This window comes from Notamacropus eugenii, chromosome 1 (assembly GCF_028372415.1).
Source record: "Notamacropus eugenii isolate mMacEug1 chromosome 1, mMacEug1.pri_v2, whole genome shotgun sequence".
Taxonomy (NCBI): domain Eukaryota; kingdom Metazoa; phylum Chordata; class Mammalia; order Diprotodontia; family Macropodidae; genus Notamacropus; species Notamacropus eugenii.
The window spans coordinates 406,364,611-406,382,821 of record NC_092872.1 but is presented as its reverse complement, the minus strand read 5'-3'; the positions used below and the strand labels follow the sequence as shown (position 1 = coordinate 406,382,821).

The window sequence follows — 18,211 nt, the reverse complement described above, 5'->3', positions numbered from 1 at the left end:
TAAGAACAGTGGGCCTGGGCTCAGGAAGATCTGAGTTCATATTCATCTCAAACATTTACTAACTGTATGACCCTGGAGAAGTCATTTAATCCTATTTGCCTCAGTATCCCATCTGTAAAATGGAAACATACTGGAAAAGGAAATGCATATGACTGTAGTGTCTTTGCTAAGACAAAGTTCATGGGGTCACATAGAGCTGAACTAGACTAAATGACTACACGACAGCAAAACCAATATCTGAGCTAAGCCCCTGTTTAACGGATGAGACAGCTGAAGTTCAGGGAGGAGAAACTGATTTGGCCAAGATCACATAGGCAGTAACCACCAAGACGATAACTGAAACCCAGATATTTTGATTCCAAAATCAATAGTGCACTTTCCATTACAGAACACTGTCTTTTCCAGGCTAGAATAACCAAATACTTATAGAAAGGGGGAACTGAAAGGAAGGAAAGGCAAGGAAGATAAGCATAGAAAGAAAAGGAAAGGAAGTGGGAGGAGGGAATTAAATTCAATTTAACAAGTGTTTATAAGTTATTTACTATGTGCCAAGCACTAGGGTTAAATGATAAGGATACAAAGATAAAAATAAAATAGCCCTTGCTCTCAAGGAGCTTTTATGGGAGAGAGGTAGGGTTGGGGATAAACAACATGCACATAGAAAATTTAATACAAAACATATCCACAATAATTTTTAGGGGTAGGCTAGTAAGCATTAATGATAGGGGAGCACAGTTCAAGAGAAAAATTGGAATTGGTTAGATCTAAAAATTGTCTACAGTGAGAGGATAGTTGATAGTGGAGGCTGATGAGATATCTTAGAAAGCATAATGAGAAAAGAGAAAACATTCAGGAAGAGATCTTTATGTTTCATCCACGAATAGGGGACAAGACAAGGATGATGCAAGGATGACAAATCTACTGTAAAGGAGACTGAGATAGAGTGCTCAGATATCTAGGAGGAGAACCAGGAGAGAACAGTGTCACACACACACAAAAAAAACCCAAAAAACAGGAAAAGAAACACATTTAGGATGAGGTAGCCAATTGTGTCAAGTTCTATAGACAAGGGATAAAGGAGTAAAGGTTGATTTTTTTTAAAAAAAGTAAAGATTAAGATGTAAAAATTAAATAAAGGCCATCAGATTTGACAATTAAGAGGTCATTGTAAACCTTGGGGAGAGAAATTTTAGTTAAGGATATTGTTAGAAATTAGACTAAGTTGTGAAAAAGTAATTGCAAGGTAAGAAAATGAAGGCAAGTAGTGTACAGACAGCTTGAGCCAGGCATCACCTCTGAAGGCAGCTCATTCGACTTCGATATGTTGTTTTTGTTGTTCAGTCCTGCCCGTGGGGTTTTCTTGTCAAAGAAAGCCATTTTCTTCCTTGCCATTTCCTTCTCCACTGTGTCTCCATTTTACAGATGAGGAACTAAGGCAAAATAGAGGTTAAGTGACTTGCCCAAGGTCACACAGCTAGTAAGTGTCTAGGTTAGATTTGAACTCAAATCTTTTTGACTCTAGACCTCTTGCTCTATCCACTGCCATCTAACTGCCACCTTGGTATAGTTCTAATTATTAGGAAGTATGACCTGCCTCCACTTTGCATCTTCATTTTTCTGTGTTTCTTACTACTAATACCTTCTCTTTCTTCTTTATGTCTGATCATAGAGGAAGAGATATTCTTATTCCTCACTAGGACTAATATCTCTACCTAACACTCAATCTCATTCCCTTCCTGAGGATTTTCTTTTAGTGATCATCCCTTCTTTCATATTTAAATATGCATTTTAGAATTGAACCTGAAGTCTCTATTTCTCCCTCATCAGCAATTACTTTCTCCCTGCTTACAAACATGCACAAATCTCTCCATATCATATTCTCTCCTAACCAGGTATCATTTCATATCTTTCCTTTGACTGCTATATTTCTTTAAAATGCCACCTGATGCCTCCACTTCTCTCATCACCTGTTCTCTCCTCAAGCCCTTACCATCAGGTGTTACCCCACCACTGCACTGAAGCAACTCTCTGAAAAGTCACTGACATCCTAATCATGAAATTTAACTGCTCCCCACCCCCCATTCTTCATCCTCTGAATTCTCTGCAACGTCTAACACTGTTAACTTCTACTGGATAGTCACTCTTTACTTGGCTTCATAGACACCACATTTGCCTAACTTCTTATTCTCCCTCTTTAATCTCTGACTTCTCGTTTTCTTCCAGATGCCTTACTATGGGAGTTTCCCAAAGGTCCTGTTTGGTCCTCTTTATTCTCTCCTTATACTTTCTTTTGTAATTTTCCCCCCATTCCTTCAATCTTTAAGTAGATGACTCAAATTTATATTTACAATCCTAATTCATCTTCTGAACCCCAGACCTATACCTTCACCTCTCTACAAAACATTTCCACCTGGGTATCCTGCCGGGCCCTTGAATTCAGCAGAGTCAAAAACCAAGTTTATTTTTCCCTCCTAAACTTGTTCATCCTTCTGACAAATACTTTTGTTCTTTGGCACTACCTTTCACTCTCTCTACTGTTCATAAATATACAATCATCTTTGATCTTTTCCTTGAATATCTAGTATTAATTAGATGTGTTGAATTAATTCCATCTCTCCAACACCTCTCACATTTATCCCCTCTTCTCTATGTCTACCACTACCGCTCTAATTTAGACGCTTATCACTTGCATGGATTATTGAACTCTTTAAAGCTCTTTGCCTGCCCTCAACCCTAATCCATCCTCCATGTCTCTACCAAAACAATATTTCTTACACACAGATCTGGTCAACATTAATTATCTTTTCAAAAAAAATTTCAGTATCTTCCTATTGTATTCTGCATAAAGATGAAACGATTAGCATTTCAAGGACCTCCACAGCTTGTCAATACTCTGTCTTGCCACTCCTATCTCATAAATGTGTCCCATTTAATCTAGTTTTAATCTAGTTTTAAAACTTCAGAAGGACAAATGTTACAAACTTACAAAACAATTGAAGTTAATTGTTTATAATTTTGCAATATTGCAATATTTTTATTGAAATTCAATATAATTCAATATAATTACTGTTTTGTGTTATATGTCACTATAGTTGCTTTTCAAACTTTGTTAAAAACTTTCATTGGCTGCTCCTCAGTGACTGAAAGATAGCATTTGTAATTCTAGCGTTAGGATCTTCCACGTACATGACAGTTTTGATGTGACCCAACAAGAAAAACTCGAATGGAGATCAATGAGATAGACCAAGGTGGTCATGCAAGAGGACATCCATCAGTCTGAGAAAGTGTTATCCAGAAATTGTCACACATGAAATACACAACAAGGTGCCCATTTTGTTAAAATTAAAACTAGATATTTATCATTTAAAATTCACAAAACTAAATAAGTGTCAAATATTTTAAAATGTGAAATTATGTGTTTTGGGGCGTAAGTTTGTATTATTTATACTTCCGAAGCTATTAAACCTTAAAACTGCACTAAGATTTTTGGGATGCCCTGTATTATTCTCATCCATAAACTCTACCCTCCAATCAAACTGTATAGTTCTTTGCTAATCCCAAGCATGCAATAGACTTTGTTTCCATGGCTTTGTTTGGTTGTTCCCTTTTCCTGAAATGCTCTTCCTTCTTCCATTTTCAGGAATGGAACACTTATGCATCCTTTAAAGGCCAACATATATGACACCTTCTCCAAGAAGCATTCCCTGCTCCCTTGACCTTCTTTCTCAGATCTTATCCCTTTTTCCCAACCTTCTTCACACACACACACACACACACACACACACACACACACACACACACACACACACACACACACACTTTTAGATTCCTGTATTTCTCTGATTCCAATGAGTTGGTCTCATGTTTCCCCGGACCACAGTGCTCATAATATAAAAGGAAGCTAAGACTATGACTTATTACCATCCCATATGATGCAGTTGGGATGTTTAAAGCTCTTTTATCTATTTAGCTATAATTAGTCTAGCTAAATGGCACAGTGGTGAGAGTGCTGGGCCTAGAATCAGGAAGACCTACCTTCTTGAGTTCAAATATGACCTCAGACACTTACTACCTGTATGACTCTGGGCAAGTCACTTAACCTCTGTCTGCCTCAGTTTTCTCAACTGTAAAATGGGGATAATTAAAGCATTTTACCCAGGGTTGTTATGAGGATCAACTGAGATAATATTCTGTTTGATCTCCTGTCTTCTTATCCTCATACTGGCTGTCCCCTGTATCTGGAATGCCCTCCCTCCTCACCTCTCCTTTTTAGAATCTCTAGATTCATTCAAGGCTCAGCTTGAATGCCACCTCCTACATGAAGGACTGCTGATTCCTAGCTCCTAGCGCCTCCCTCCCCAACCCACTCAAAATTACCTTATATTCATTTTTATTTACTCATATGTATACATATCATCTCCTCCCTCCCACACCCCCATTCAGTAAAATGTAAACTTCTTAAAAGCAGGGAGTATTTCATTTTTATTTTTGTATCCTCCATCTCCTTTGTATCCACAATGTCTGACATCGAGTAGATTAATAAATGATTGATTAGCTTCAGAATGGTGTTTTACAATTCCTGCTTTTCACTGACTTTCTGTAGTTGTAAGAAAAGACTCTTTGACTGACGCAAAGCCTGCTGAAAGTCTCCAGATAAATTCTAACCTTGCAAATGTCCTTAGCTATCAGGACTACTCCTCAACTGCCCCATTAGGACACAGTAGACTTTCCAGAAGGCTAGAGACAGGGTGGTTTTGAGCAAGCAGGTTCTATAGTCTGTGAAGTCTTATACATTCTAGTCTGCTACCAATAAAAGTCATATAACAAAGAGTTCATAAAAGTGTAGCTCTCACTTCTGGAAGAAGAGAACATAAGACTCTATTACCTATAAATTCTTGACATACAAGACCCTCCATAATCTGCCTCCGACCTACCTTCTCAGTCTTATCTCCCACCATTCCTTTTTGCCCACTCTACATTCCAGCTATGCCCTAATTTCAACCTTCTGCCTCAGTGTTTGTTACAGGCTGTTCCCTCCCCGTCATCTCCCCACACATACACACACCCAATTTCAATTTCCTCAGTCCCTAGTGTCTAGATCCTACTTCTTCATCTCTGTGAGTTGAAACCATTCTGTTGCTTACAGACCAGCTCAGGTGTCAACCCTGAATGATTCCTCTTTGATCAGATTTTTCACAGTACTTTGTCAGGCCTTCTCTTTTGCTCTTTTCCCATTCTGCTTTCCCAGTCTGTCCATCAGACTGAGCTCCTTAAGTAGTATAGGAACATACAGGCTGGCCCATAGAAAGTAATAATAAATGTTTGAAAAATTGATTTGTTCAGCTATTTCATCTTTTCTCATACCTATATTTTAGACTTCAAAATATGAAGTATTTATATAATGGCTGAAAACAGGACAAGAAGGGAAACTAAATTTGTTTTAAAAACAGAACAAAAATCTTTTCACTCAGATCATCATTTTCTATCATAGGATTTCTTAAGTTATTCAATAAACCTCAAGTGCCCTTTTAAAAAGCCCTAAGTTCCCATTGATACTGTCTCTGACCTCAGAAAGCTTACAGTGTGCTGAGTCTTAAAAGACAATCTAATTGGACTCTCATATACAGATAAAGAAACAGAGGTCCAGAGAAGAAGTCATTTAGGTCACATGGGAAGCAACTGGCAAAGTTTAACCTCTATCTGCTAGGTCTGGCTGAACTTCTTTCATTTAGGATACAATTATCTCAATTTTCAGGCTTTATTAAAATAAGCATGTTTTTCTCCCCTCCAAAAAATCAGAACAAAACTACTAGCTTTATAAACTTTATTTACATTGTCAAACTCAGCATTTTCATGTCCATTGACCACATAAGATGAAGAAAAGGGCGATTGTTTCTTTCTAGGAACGGGGCGCCTGGTTCACTTTTCTGTCCTGGCGAACCCATTTTCTTACCATAGAAGACAATCGCCTGCCTACTCGATCACATACTAACTAAAAGTTTATGTTTCCATATTCTGTCTCTACAATCAGCTTTGCAGTATTTGGCCACCCTTGCAGCACTGTTTGCTCACTCACTCCCCCGACTGGATGGTAGATGTTGAGAAAGTGGAATATTCCTTGCTCCCTATTTCTAGGCTCTTTTCTACTTCTGTCATTCGGTATCCTCTCCTCCTTTGAGGTTCACTCAAACCATAAATATCACCCAATCAAGATTCTGATAATGACTATTTCTAGAACTCCCCTTCTTTCCTCAATGAGATCGGTACCTGGCTCACAGTCTTTCCATTCTTTCCAACTCCATCCCCAATGATAGGGGACTTCACCATACATATTGATACTCCCTCAAATATTCTTATCTCCTTCCTCAACCGGCTCATTGATAAGTCTTGATCTTGGCATCGCTCACAAATGGTCCACTTCCATGTGTATGAATGCTAAAATTCCCTTTCTAATCACAATTTGTTGTCATTTCACCTCTCTCTCTGCCTTGTGTTTTATCCTGTGACATCCAGTCTCTTGACCCCTTAGTTCTTTCCCAAACCATCACTCCTACACTGGTTACACATTCCTCCCTTCCCTATCCTTTAGTGAATAGTTCAATTCTACCCTTTTTCAATTTTTTTCAATTATACCTCTTTTCTTGAATCTCTTGCCCCTTCATCCTGCTGCTGATCTTGCTCTGACAGACTTCAGCCCTGGATCACTCACCATCCGATGCCTATACTTTTGCTCATGGGGTGTGTGTGTGTGTGTGTGTGTGTGTGTGTGTGTGTGTGTGTGTGTGTGTGTGTGTGTGTGTGTGTGTGTGTGTGTGTGTGTGTGTGTGTGTGTGTGTGTTCATGTATTCATCCTTCATTGCTGAAGAAGACCATGCCATCAGAGAAATAATGACATGACTTGCACTTGGCTTTGTTTTGAGTGAGGGAGGGCTGTGCAGGTCACCAGCCTCACTTCTCCTCCAGAGCCATCTGAATCCAGTGACCAGATATTCATCAGGATGACTGGAGATGACCCAGGATAAGGCAATTGAGGTTAAATGACTTGCTCAAGGTCACACAGCTAGTGAGTGTCAAGTGTCAGAGGTGAGATTTGAACTTAGGTGCTCCTGACTCCTGCACTGGTGCTCTATCCACAGCACCACCTATTTTACTGAACAAAGCTGGAGAAAAATCCCAAACTGGGCCAACTTGCTCCATTACAAATTTATATTCTGTATCCTCAACTGGGCCCTCACTGCTGCTTTTACACATCTCTAAATGACTATCCCACTCACCACAACAGTTTTTCTAAACCTTTTTATTTCTTTTCAAACCTCCCATAGCTCCTCCTCTCCCCATCCTCTCAGCTGAGAACTTTGCCTAATATTTCATTGAAGCTGAGACCTTCCCTATCTCCCCTCCTCCTCATCTCATCTCATCCAGATGGTTTGTCATTATTTCTGGTCACTCCTGCATCACATAATGAAATAGCCCTTTTCCCTGCCAAGGCAAATCCTTCTACACGTAAAAGTGATTTCATCCCATTCTGTCTTCTCTGACATCTTTCATTTCCACTTTCTCACTTATCTTCAGTCTCTCTTCTGGTATTGGTTGCTTCCCTATTGTCTACAAATACCCATCTACATGCTCAAAAAACATTTGATCTATCCATCTCCACTAGCTATCATCCCATATCTCTTCTTTTTGTGGCTAGCCATCTAAAATAATTCCCTCTGCCTCCTTTCCTCTTACTTCTTAATTCTCTACAGTTTAGCTTCTGCCCACATCATTCAACCAAAACTGCTCTTTTTAAAGTTAACAGAGATCTCTGAATTGCCTAATCTAATGGCTTTTTCTTAATTCATATTTTTCTTACCTTCTTGGCAGCTGTTGACACTGTGGATCTCTCTCTTCTCCTTGATATTCTTCTTTTCTCTCTAGGTTTTCTTGATACTACTCTCTCCCTCCTACCTATATGACCACTCCTCACTCTCCTCTGAAAGATCTTCATGCAGCTCATGCTCACTACTATGAGTGTCCCCTCTCTAGACCCTCTTCTTGTCTCTCCTTATACCGTTTCACTCAGTGATCTCATCAATTCCTATGCATTCAATTCTCCTGTGCTAAGGATTCTCAAATGTACTTAACCAGCTCTCTCTGCTAACATCTAAACTCAAATCTCCAACTGCCTGTTGGGTATCTCAAACTGGATATCCAGTAGACATCTCAAACTCAATATGAATCCAAAACTGAATTCATTACCTTTCCTCCAAAACCTTCTCCTTTTCCTAACTTTATGGGTACCACCATTCTCTCAGTTACCTAGGCTCAGAACTTAGAGGTCATCCTTGATGCCTCACTCTTTCATCTCACCCCCTGTATTTAATGTTACTAGATCAATTTTATCTTAGTAATATCTCTCATATAGGCCACCTTTTCTCCTCTGACACGACCACCACTCTGCGGCAGGTGGGATGGCCTACTGATTGGTTTCCTTGTAACAAGTCTTTCCCACTCCAGTCCATCCTCCAGTAACTATCCATGTAATCTTCCTAAAGGACAGATCTGAACATGTTACCTCACTCCCCTATTCTATACTTTCGTGGCTTTCTATCTCCATCAGGATCAAATATAAAATCTTCTGGCACTCAAAACCCTTAATAACCTACTACCACTCACCCCTCCCATTTTTCTCATCTTCTTACACCTTATATTCTACCACGTACTTACTCTGTGATCCTGTGACACTGGCCTCCTTGCTGTTTCTCAAATAAGACATTCCACCTTCCAACTCCAATTCACTGGCTGGCTATCTTTCCATCCCAAGCATTCTTTTGTTCCTCATCTCTTCTACCCGGCTTCTCTGACTCCCTTAAAGTCCCACCTTCTATAAGCAACCTTTCCTGATTCCCCTTAATTCAACTGCCTTCTGTCTCTTATCTCTGATTTATTTTTCATATAGCTTCTTCGTATGTAATAGTTCATATGTTGTCTCCTTCATCCGACTGAGAACTCCTTGAGAGCAGGGACTGTCTTCTACCTTTCTTTGTAACTCTAGTACAGTGCTAGGGTTGAATGATGGAGGAAAGAAAAAAAGATTACATAAACTGAATCTATCCCTAGGGACCTTAGTGTTTACCAAATCTTCCCTGACACCTTCAAATTCAAAGTGACATTTTATTCCTTAAGTTTCTCATAGCATTTTGCTTGGCTCTAGTTCTCCTTCATATTTGCATCACTCTCCCTTGTACCATAGCTATTTTTGAACCTGTCCTCCCGCTGGAGAGGTAAGTTCCCTGTGAGTAGGCCATGTCATACCAGTATCCAACTTAGTATTTTAAAATGTTTTAGAATATTAGATCAAAGGTAATTGAGTTGAATTAAATGAAGATTAAGAATGGGTAATTGTTTTTCAACAAAATTTGCCTCACAACTTGGCATAATTCTTTCCTGTACCAATATTCTAGAATTACCAGTGTTATTGCACTAATGGACACTAGCATTAATATTTCACACATCATATTCCAGAGGTTACAAAAGGTGGTAATCTCCAAATCCAGTGAGTTCTAAATCTAGAATGTTTTCTAAACCAAAGTGAACAGTTCTCAAAGGTTGGGCATGTCAAACGAGGAAGAGATGGCTTCCTATTACTTTCCTTGGATGACTTTGTGTTTGTCCTTCGTTTTCAAAGAGGACAATGACATCAGGGAAATGACATGACTTGCAGTTAACTTTGATTTGAGTGAAGGAGTACTGTGCAAGGTCACCAGCCTCACTTTTTTTCTTCTAAGCCATGTATTGACATTCACTCTAGATTCACTGAAAGACAGGAAGGGCCAAAATACAGTCATTAAGTGGAGCTTGGCGCCAGGGACTCGTTGTGGTTGAATGTATGAGCTTCAGAGTAAAGTGGGAGAAAGGACGGAGGGACGGAAGGACGGACGGACAGAAGGACGGACGGAAGGAAGGAAGGAAGGAAAGATGGCAGTAAACCCCAAGTTAACTGGAAATTTACCTTTGGAGAGGAGAGGGAGAGGGTGAGCTGAGTTCCCCAACTAGCTGGGTCCCCATTCAGTCAACTTGGGGACTTAAAATCAAGTCAAAACCATCTCAGAATACTCTGACCTAGGATTGTAGATTTAGAGCTGGAAGTAACGTGAGTCCATCTAGTCCAAACCTCTCATTTTACAGGTAAGGAACTGAGGCCTAAAGAGATTCAGTGACTTGCCCATATCACCCAGTAAGTAGCAAAGATAGGACTTAAACCCAGATCACCAGACTCCAAATTCAGCAGTTTCCACTATATCATACTGCAGTAATTGTTTCTCTTTTACCCAGAAACCCTGAGGGTCTTCTCCTTCCAGTTTAATTTTTTGTTATTATTATTATTAAAAGGGCCATCCCTTGAGCCTTAAAGAAGTCTAGTCATTGAATGGGTGTATCTCACTCAAAGTGAGAATGCTATAAGACCTTAGCCTGAAAGGGCCAGGGTCTCTCATTGCATCCAGGACCATCTCCAGTCATCCCGATGAATATCAGGCCACTGGACCCAGATGGCTCAGGAGAAGAAAGTGAGGTTGGTGACTTTGCACAGCTCTCCCTCACTCAAATCAAAGTCAACTACAAGTCATGTCATCATCTTGATGTCATGATTCTCTTCAAGAACAGACCAACACAACTGCCTATGAGATGGCAAAAGACTTGAACCTTCATTCATTTCACACTAGTTTCCGAACACAGTAGAGGTTTGGCTCTGTTATCTATCCCTTTCAGGAAGCCATACCCATAGCAAAAGTGAAGAGGAGAAAATTTCAGGGCTTAAACTTTCACATTATAGAACTGTTCAGGTAGAACTAAACATCTTCATTCTTATTCCTATGTAGGGGTCAACCTTCCTTCCCTGTGAGGGAGTATGACTATTAGGGAGAAGTGGTTCAAATCTAAGTAGAATGAAAGCTCTGTTGCCTTATCCTATAGATAGATAGATAGATAGATAGATAGATAGATAGATAGATAGATAGATAGATGGATAGATAGATATAGATATAGATATATTGCTTATGACCTATGTACTGGAAGAAGAATCTTTTTCAGTTTTAATCTTTTGAGATCAAACTGTTATTAGCAATTTTATTAAGTAATATATTCTGGGACAAAATGTTTAATTATAAAATCTTGAATTAAATGCCCAACTTTGGTCTTGTAACCATTGTTAAACATAAGATTTAGACCTGAAAATGACTTTTAAGTATTGAGCTCAACACTCTTGGTTTACAAATGAGGAAACTGAAGTCATGTTACTTGCATAAGATCAAGGTTATTACACTAAAGTATATACTAGTCTTGGAATTGAAGGGTAACAACTTTAATTTGTATGTTGAAGAGGCCAAGTATCTATTTAGATCTGAGTGATGGCCACTTTGGTTTTAGCCAGGGACTTGGGAATATGGAGGCATAATTTCTAACAGAATCAGGGCAAACAGTAATGGCTCTTCAGTGACAACATCTCAAAGCTGAGCTTCCAGGACACTCAGCTCATTCCAATGACTTTCACTTTTAAAATAACACTGTACCTTTTATTTTCTGTTGAGCTAACAGAAGCAGTGTGGACTGCTATATTTAGGCCTGACTTAAGCATCAATGGCCTCTCAAATAAAAATGATCGATAGTGTGATAAATATAAATGGGTATATACATGTATGCATGTGTGTGTGTATATATATGTGTGTGTGTGTGTGTGTGTGTATATATATGTGTGTGTGTGTGTGTGCATGTGCACAGGGAAGGGAGTTTCAATCCAAAATCATGGTGTTGTAGTCATCAATAAAATAGTTCAATTTTCTTGAATACCAAATTGATACAACATCCCTTGGCTATTTATGTACTTTAAGTGTCTGACAGCCATCTCTAATAAGGTGAAAGCTTCCTTTGTGTCAGTGGGGTGCTGCTAGTCCACATGAAACCTTTCTAATATCCTTCTATAAAGCCACACTCAATTTTATGGGAACACAATGTATTCATGTGTGCAAAATAAACAATTGTATAAAAAGACATTTGAGTTAAAAGTTTTATTCATTCAACATCTCACATTACAAATATTTAAAAATTATATGCATACTGGTATAAATAGTCATTTGCAAACTATTTAATAACATTAATTTCCACTAGCACTTCAACAAATGAACTCTTTAAAAAAAGGAACTGTGTTATATAACTTAGAGTAGAACATACAAAAATATGAACTTAACGTGAAAATGACTTTAATAAAAAATGAATTACCCTTATTTAAAATGCTATAATAAATACTACAACCTCCCCATACACAGTAAAAACTATATGGAAATTCAGCCAAGTAGTACAATTAACTGACATACTTAAATAACTTTTCCTTCTGATAATATGAGCAATACATTTGGAAAAAAAACATCAGGGATTAGTAAAAACTAGACACCCACTTGCTAAAAGTTTCACTTCCAAAAAATATAACAAAAATCTGATGAAAATTATAAAAACTAATTATACTTTAAAATTTAAAAATATAAAAAATAAAACAGTTGAATACAATATTGTCCCAATTCTTACAATGCTATCAATCACAGTAGCTTGAAAATAAGATAATAAAATAAAGCAAATGACCAAAACCTCTTTTATTCCATTTTTTAAAAATAATCTCAAATTTACATTAGTAGAAAGATTGATTTCTGATTCTTTTCTTTAGAAACACCAGCAAGAAAGAGGATTACTATAACAGTAGAAAATGACATTTTTAAATGTCTGCAATTAAAAACAAAGAAGTACACTGCAAAGATCTTTCAAAAGTCTGAAATAAGTATTGCACATAACAACTTGAAGTTAACTTGCCACAATTCATCACATTCAAGTTTTAAATCACCTTTTAACAGAAGGTTCAACTCTTCAAAACAAAAGGGGTGAATTATCAAGTCTTTCCAACAGCACTCTTATAAAATGCTAAATTCATTCACTGCAAGTTTTATTTTGCATTCTGCAGAGGTCTGTGTATGGAGAAGTATATATACTATACCAAAGCATGGGGCCAGAGGGACAGGGAGAGGGTTCCTTTACATAGAAAATAATCAGAAACACTTTATTTTACATTGCAAAAATAACCATGTAATTACTCTGTAACTACATTGTAAATACATGGCTGGTGCCATGCTAGTGCGCTAGAACTACATGCTTGGGAAATTGAAGTGATACCCTAAGATCTGTAAACTAATTACATGTTAATTATGTTTTGAGTTACATGGTAACTCCCAACTACAATCCCATGTAATCCGAAGGACATGTCACTGCTAAAGTCCAGAGTAATAGATATAATTGTTTATGCCCTGTAAATTGAAGTGTAACCAAATAATCTGCAAACACGCTTGTCACACAATCACCACAAGTGGATATTAGTAGAATAACAATTTCTTACATTAGTCATGCATACTAACATTACATACCTACCACATGGCAGGCTCAGTTTTTCTTAAATATAATTTAAAAGAGCAGACATCTCTGAATCAAACACCGAACATCAATTTGTTAATATTAAAAATGGCTAAACATTCACCAAAAACGTCTGCATTGTGTATAATTTAAAAAACTTAGTAAGAAGTTGTAGACAATTTTGATGTTACTTTAAATTTCTACCCTACACTTATGCATTTAATTTTCAAGGAACTACAGTGTTATCTGTCACTTTCATGCTTTTTTTTCCTTTAATTCATAACTTTACATATACTATTTCTTAAATTATATGTACACCAAATAGCTGGTGCTGGGCTAGGATGTTTAAGCAACATGCTTTCTCTTCTCTGCAGATTCTAAAATAGCATTGCCAGTGCACAACATCCATAATTCCAAATGTATGCAGAGCACTGAAATGTATAAAAAGCAGAATATAAGAAAATAAAATTTATTAAAATTATTTATATTAAAAAATGAAGTATATGAAGATCTCTCAGTAATAAAAGTACAAAAAGCTACTCTTTGCAATATGAAAAATTGAGGTATTGCATAAAGAGATATCCCGTCAGTGAAAAGTGTGCCTAAAAATGCTCACTGTTGGAAAAACAAGATATACAAAAGTAGTGCATAACAAATATACATTATGTGCATGACAAAATAAGTTAGCTACAAAAACACTGTACCGAAATTCAGCAGGTCATGTACAAAGGGAAAATTATTATTCAAAGCTAGTTCTCAAACAGTGTTATCTCTTGTAATGTTAACTCATCACACCTGTTTACTGAGTAGGAACAGCACAGTAGCACACCCCAAGCCACCTACAAGCATTAAGGAAAAGAAAGAAAAAGAAAAAAAAGTAAATGACCAACCTATAATTATGTAGTTTAGGAGAAAAGGAAAAGTCCCTGACAATCTACAATAAGAGCACCCTCCATTTGCATTACAGCTGTCCATATTTTCAGGGATTTCACTAAAAGCAGCTCCCTTTCTATACTTGACTACTTAAGACAGCAAATGTCTCCATTTTGACCTTTGGAAATTAACAGGTATAGTTCATTAAAGCCTGTATTGAAAAAAAGAAAGAAAGAAATGACTGCTTCTCAGAAAAGATAATTGGGTGGGGTTGGGGGAAGGGGGGGGGGGGTCACAGACCAGGTGTTTCCACAGCAGTGCTGAAGCAAGTCTTTGGTTTTTAAATGTCTAAGATGGTACTTTTAGGTAGCACAGCTAGCAAGCTTGCCGTCCAATTTTTTCTATGTATCACACACTGCTGAACGATCCATTTAATGATGAACAGGGCATTAGTAAGAGAATGTCAATTCAAATAAAAGTTAATCTCACTACCAGAGCTCCAAGTGACTATTTTAAGCACACCCCTTGAAGCATACTGTTCAACATGTTATAATGCCTTTCCAAGCTAGAATTTATTTATAATAAAGCATGCATTACTCAATGAAGTTGGCACTTCAAACATTGTGACTATGTCTCATGCTAAGTTCTGAAATTTTACTGTTATTTATTCTATAGGAAGAGTAAAGATAGACATATGTACCTCTGCACAGATTTACACAGCTATTGTGGAGCTCAAACAGTGCAAAATACTTTGCAACTACTTAGCTTTTTCATATTCATCTTCTATGTCACAACTACATTACAGATATTCAAAGTGACTTTACATCTAAGAGTAAGCCAATCAGCAGCCAATTTCTATGGTGGTATTAATTTTTTTTTCTGAGTTTCTGCTATTCAGTGCAGTCACTATAGCACAAAATCAGACTGATATCCTTGAGGTATCTCTAGGTTTTATTTTTGTTTTTTTTTTCTTCATGTCAAAATGGAGATCGATGGCTGGCACCTGATGCATGTTAGTAAATTAGGATATAGAGTTATATATAACATCAAAAATAAAATCTATACATTTGTTCGTCGGGAGAGGAAATGCTAGTCTTTCCACTAGTTGTCTGTGACTCTAGCTTTGGTAGGATTCCTGGGGCTGTAACCAGATAATTTAGCTTAAAAATAAATAAGTGCACTCCCCCCTCAGTAGTAACTTGACCCAATTTTTTTTTTTTTACATTCGAAGCTTTTTAAAGTATTTAGATGGAAATATATCTAGCTCTGCCTACTTTACTATTTTTTTGATGTGGTAGTAACTCAGAGGCACAACAAAATTATATTCAGCCTCCAAACCCTTAAAACATTAATTACAATGCTGCTTCAACCTTGCTCATGCATTTGTATCACTTTACCATGCTCTTTCCTGTTAAAAGGTAATTGTTACCTTCTTCCATTGCTGTTAAGATTTAAAAAAAAAACTAAGGGGAAAAAAGCATAAAAGGAAAAGGCAAAAAGCACTTCCCTGGGGAAAAAGTGTCAGAATAGACTGATAGTGTTATTGTTGCATGGTTATTTTAATAAAAGTATTCTTATATGTTATATTATTAACAATAATTTAATTAAAAAACCAAAATACTCTATTGTTTCATTTCTCTTTTTAATATTTCTCTCTCTCCTCTAAGAAAATGTTGCACGAGGTTTGGATCCTCTTGGTTTGGCAAAAACAAGAGAACAAAACTTCTGTGCAACATGATATCGATACGAAAAGGAGTTCAATACAGTTTTCAATGACACAAGAATCTACAAAATACCTATATTATAGGTCATTCTTTTCATTATACTATTGTTAAGTTACAGCCTACTACAAAAGGACATGCTATTTTAAAAGGGGAGGGGAAGGGGTCTGGATCAACAGAAGAGTGCACTTATTTTGAGGCCTGCAAATAAGTACTGCAGTAATCAGTTCCAGCGGAATGAAATATGTCTAGGACGATCTCCCCCTTCCTTCACTAGGGGCTTGTGGAATTCCCTGCCAGCGCGAGAATGGATAGCAGCCCAGCAATATTCACAGTAATACTGTAGACAGGTAACATTAGCACAGAAAAATGGAGCAAATTTCCCCCCACAACGGGCCCCTTGACATTCATCGCACAGCTGATCATCCAAGACATATGGCTTAACTTCCACCTGCAATAAAAAAAAATGTATTTTTCAGTTGCAGCATAAAGCAATACTATACCACATATATATATATATATATATATATATATATATATATATATATATATATATATAAAAGTCTTTATCACTTGCCAAATGACTTTGTCATTTGGTGACTACACACAAAAGGTCAAGAGTTCTATCTCCCAAAGTAAAGAATGTTGTTGTTTTGGTCTCTTTGTGACTGCTTTTGGGGTTTTCTTGGCAAAGATACTGAAGTGGTTTGCCATTTCCTCCTCCAGCTCATGAGGAATTGAGGCAAAAAGGGTTAAATGACTTGCCCAGGGTCCCACTATTAGATGAGTCTTCCTGATTCCAACCCTCCACCCATCCCACTAAGGGCAGCTGGATGGTGCAGTAGATAGAACACGGAGCTTGGAATCAGCAATCAGGAGGATGCTATGCTAGAAGGCACAAAAGGACATATGCCACAACTGTGACATTAAATTATTATTTTTCCTTTACTTAAAAAATAGACTATCAAAAATATTTATCAAAATATAAAAATAAAAAAATCAATAATGCATGAGTTTTCAAAGACTTCAGTATCGTGAAGATGAAGGTGTTATGTTACAAGGAAGCTATTACCTTGTCTCAAGTGGATCAGAAAAGGAGGATTTATTCATTGGAAGAAACCTAACTGCCCTCTCTAATGACTGATGGTCCTATGCTTATCTAATAAACAATAATAATTATATGAACTCAACTAGACTATTCTCCATTGCCATAAGCCCTGAAAAAATGACAAACCAAACACAGGTGAATATTGTAGATAAAAGTGGTTAGGATACTCATAGAAAACAACATCCTTTTACAATATCTTAGAAAAGCATAGCTTAGCTTGGCTCCTCAGTTAATTTTAATTAGGCCTCAGTAGGCTCATTGGGGAAGATGGAGGATGAAACATTTTGAGAAATATATAGAATACTACACGAAATATTAAATATTATAGGATATAAGCAAATGTATGCTACAAATGTTACCTGCCAATTTATCAGGATCAAATCTTTGCAGTGATGCATTTAGAGAGAAAATGCACTTCGATTACATACAATTCAGAGTATGCTTTAGCTCTTACCCGTTTATCAATTTCCCCATGCTGCAGCTGGACAAAGCGTGCACTGATAGCAGCTATGTAACTCTGTTGATTCGAAAATGCAACCCGCCCAGCTCCTTTTGGATACTTCAGCTCTGGATCAGTGTCAATTCCAGCATAGCACACACCTCCATAAAGTCGATCCATTATCATTGCAAGCTCCACTAAATCAGAAAGCATTATAAAGATATTTAAGAAAAAATGTTTATGTCTCACAAAGCCTACTTTGGCACAAGGAATGTTTTGGAAAACACTTTCTGTGTTTATTTGCATGTTACGGTCTCTTCATTACTGTAAGTATCAGGTGCTACCAGCATTAAATGAATTATTTTCTTTAATTGTTTGAATGATACTATGGTATGAACCAGGACCACAGGAGTCTTACAACAATCCACCAATGAGGGAAAGCACAAAGACATTAGAATCTTGTCAAGTATTCCTATGAAGCAGGAAATTTTATGGCCACATTTATCTACCTGAAATTCAGCACCATTTGTTAAATTTGCAGTACTCATCAGAGAAAGACAATGTATTTTTTCTATTATATTTTATAATTTAGTTATCAGAATTCTATTTTTTATATGCTTCTCTATTAAATTCCAAGTT

General features: G+C 37.2%; 1 protein-coding gene across 5 annotated transcripts in view; it reads right to left on the bottom strand.

Moving 5' to 3' along the window:
- Positions 1 to 12,032: 12,032 nt before the first annotated feature.
- Positions 12,033 to 18,211, bottom strand: part of CPEB4 (cytoplasmic polyadenylation element binding protein 4) — an 80,659-nt gene continuing 74,480 nt past the window's right edge. For all 5 annotated transcript variants that reach the window (XM_072630994.1, XM_072630993.1, XM_072630995.1 and 2 more), the window contains 2 exons: positions 17,588 to 17,769; positions 12,033 to 16,476 (listed from right to left, as the gene is read on the bottom strand). In XM_072630994.1, the coding sequence (XP_072487095.1) occupies positions 16,249 to 16,476; positions 17,588 to 17,769 (410 nt within the window). In that variant the 3' untranslated portion in view covers positions 12,033 to 16,248. The remainder of the gene's footprint in view (positions 16,477 to 17,587; positions 17,770 to 18,211) is intronic.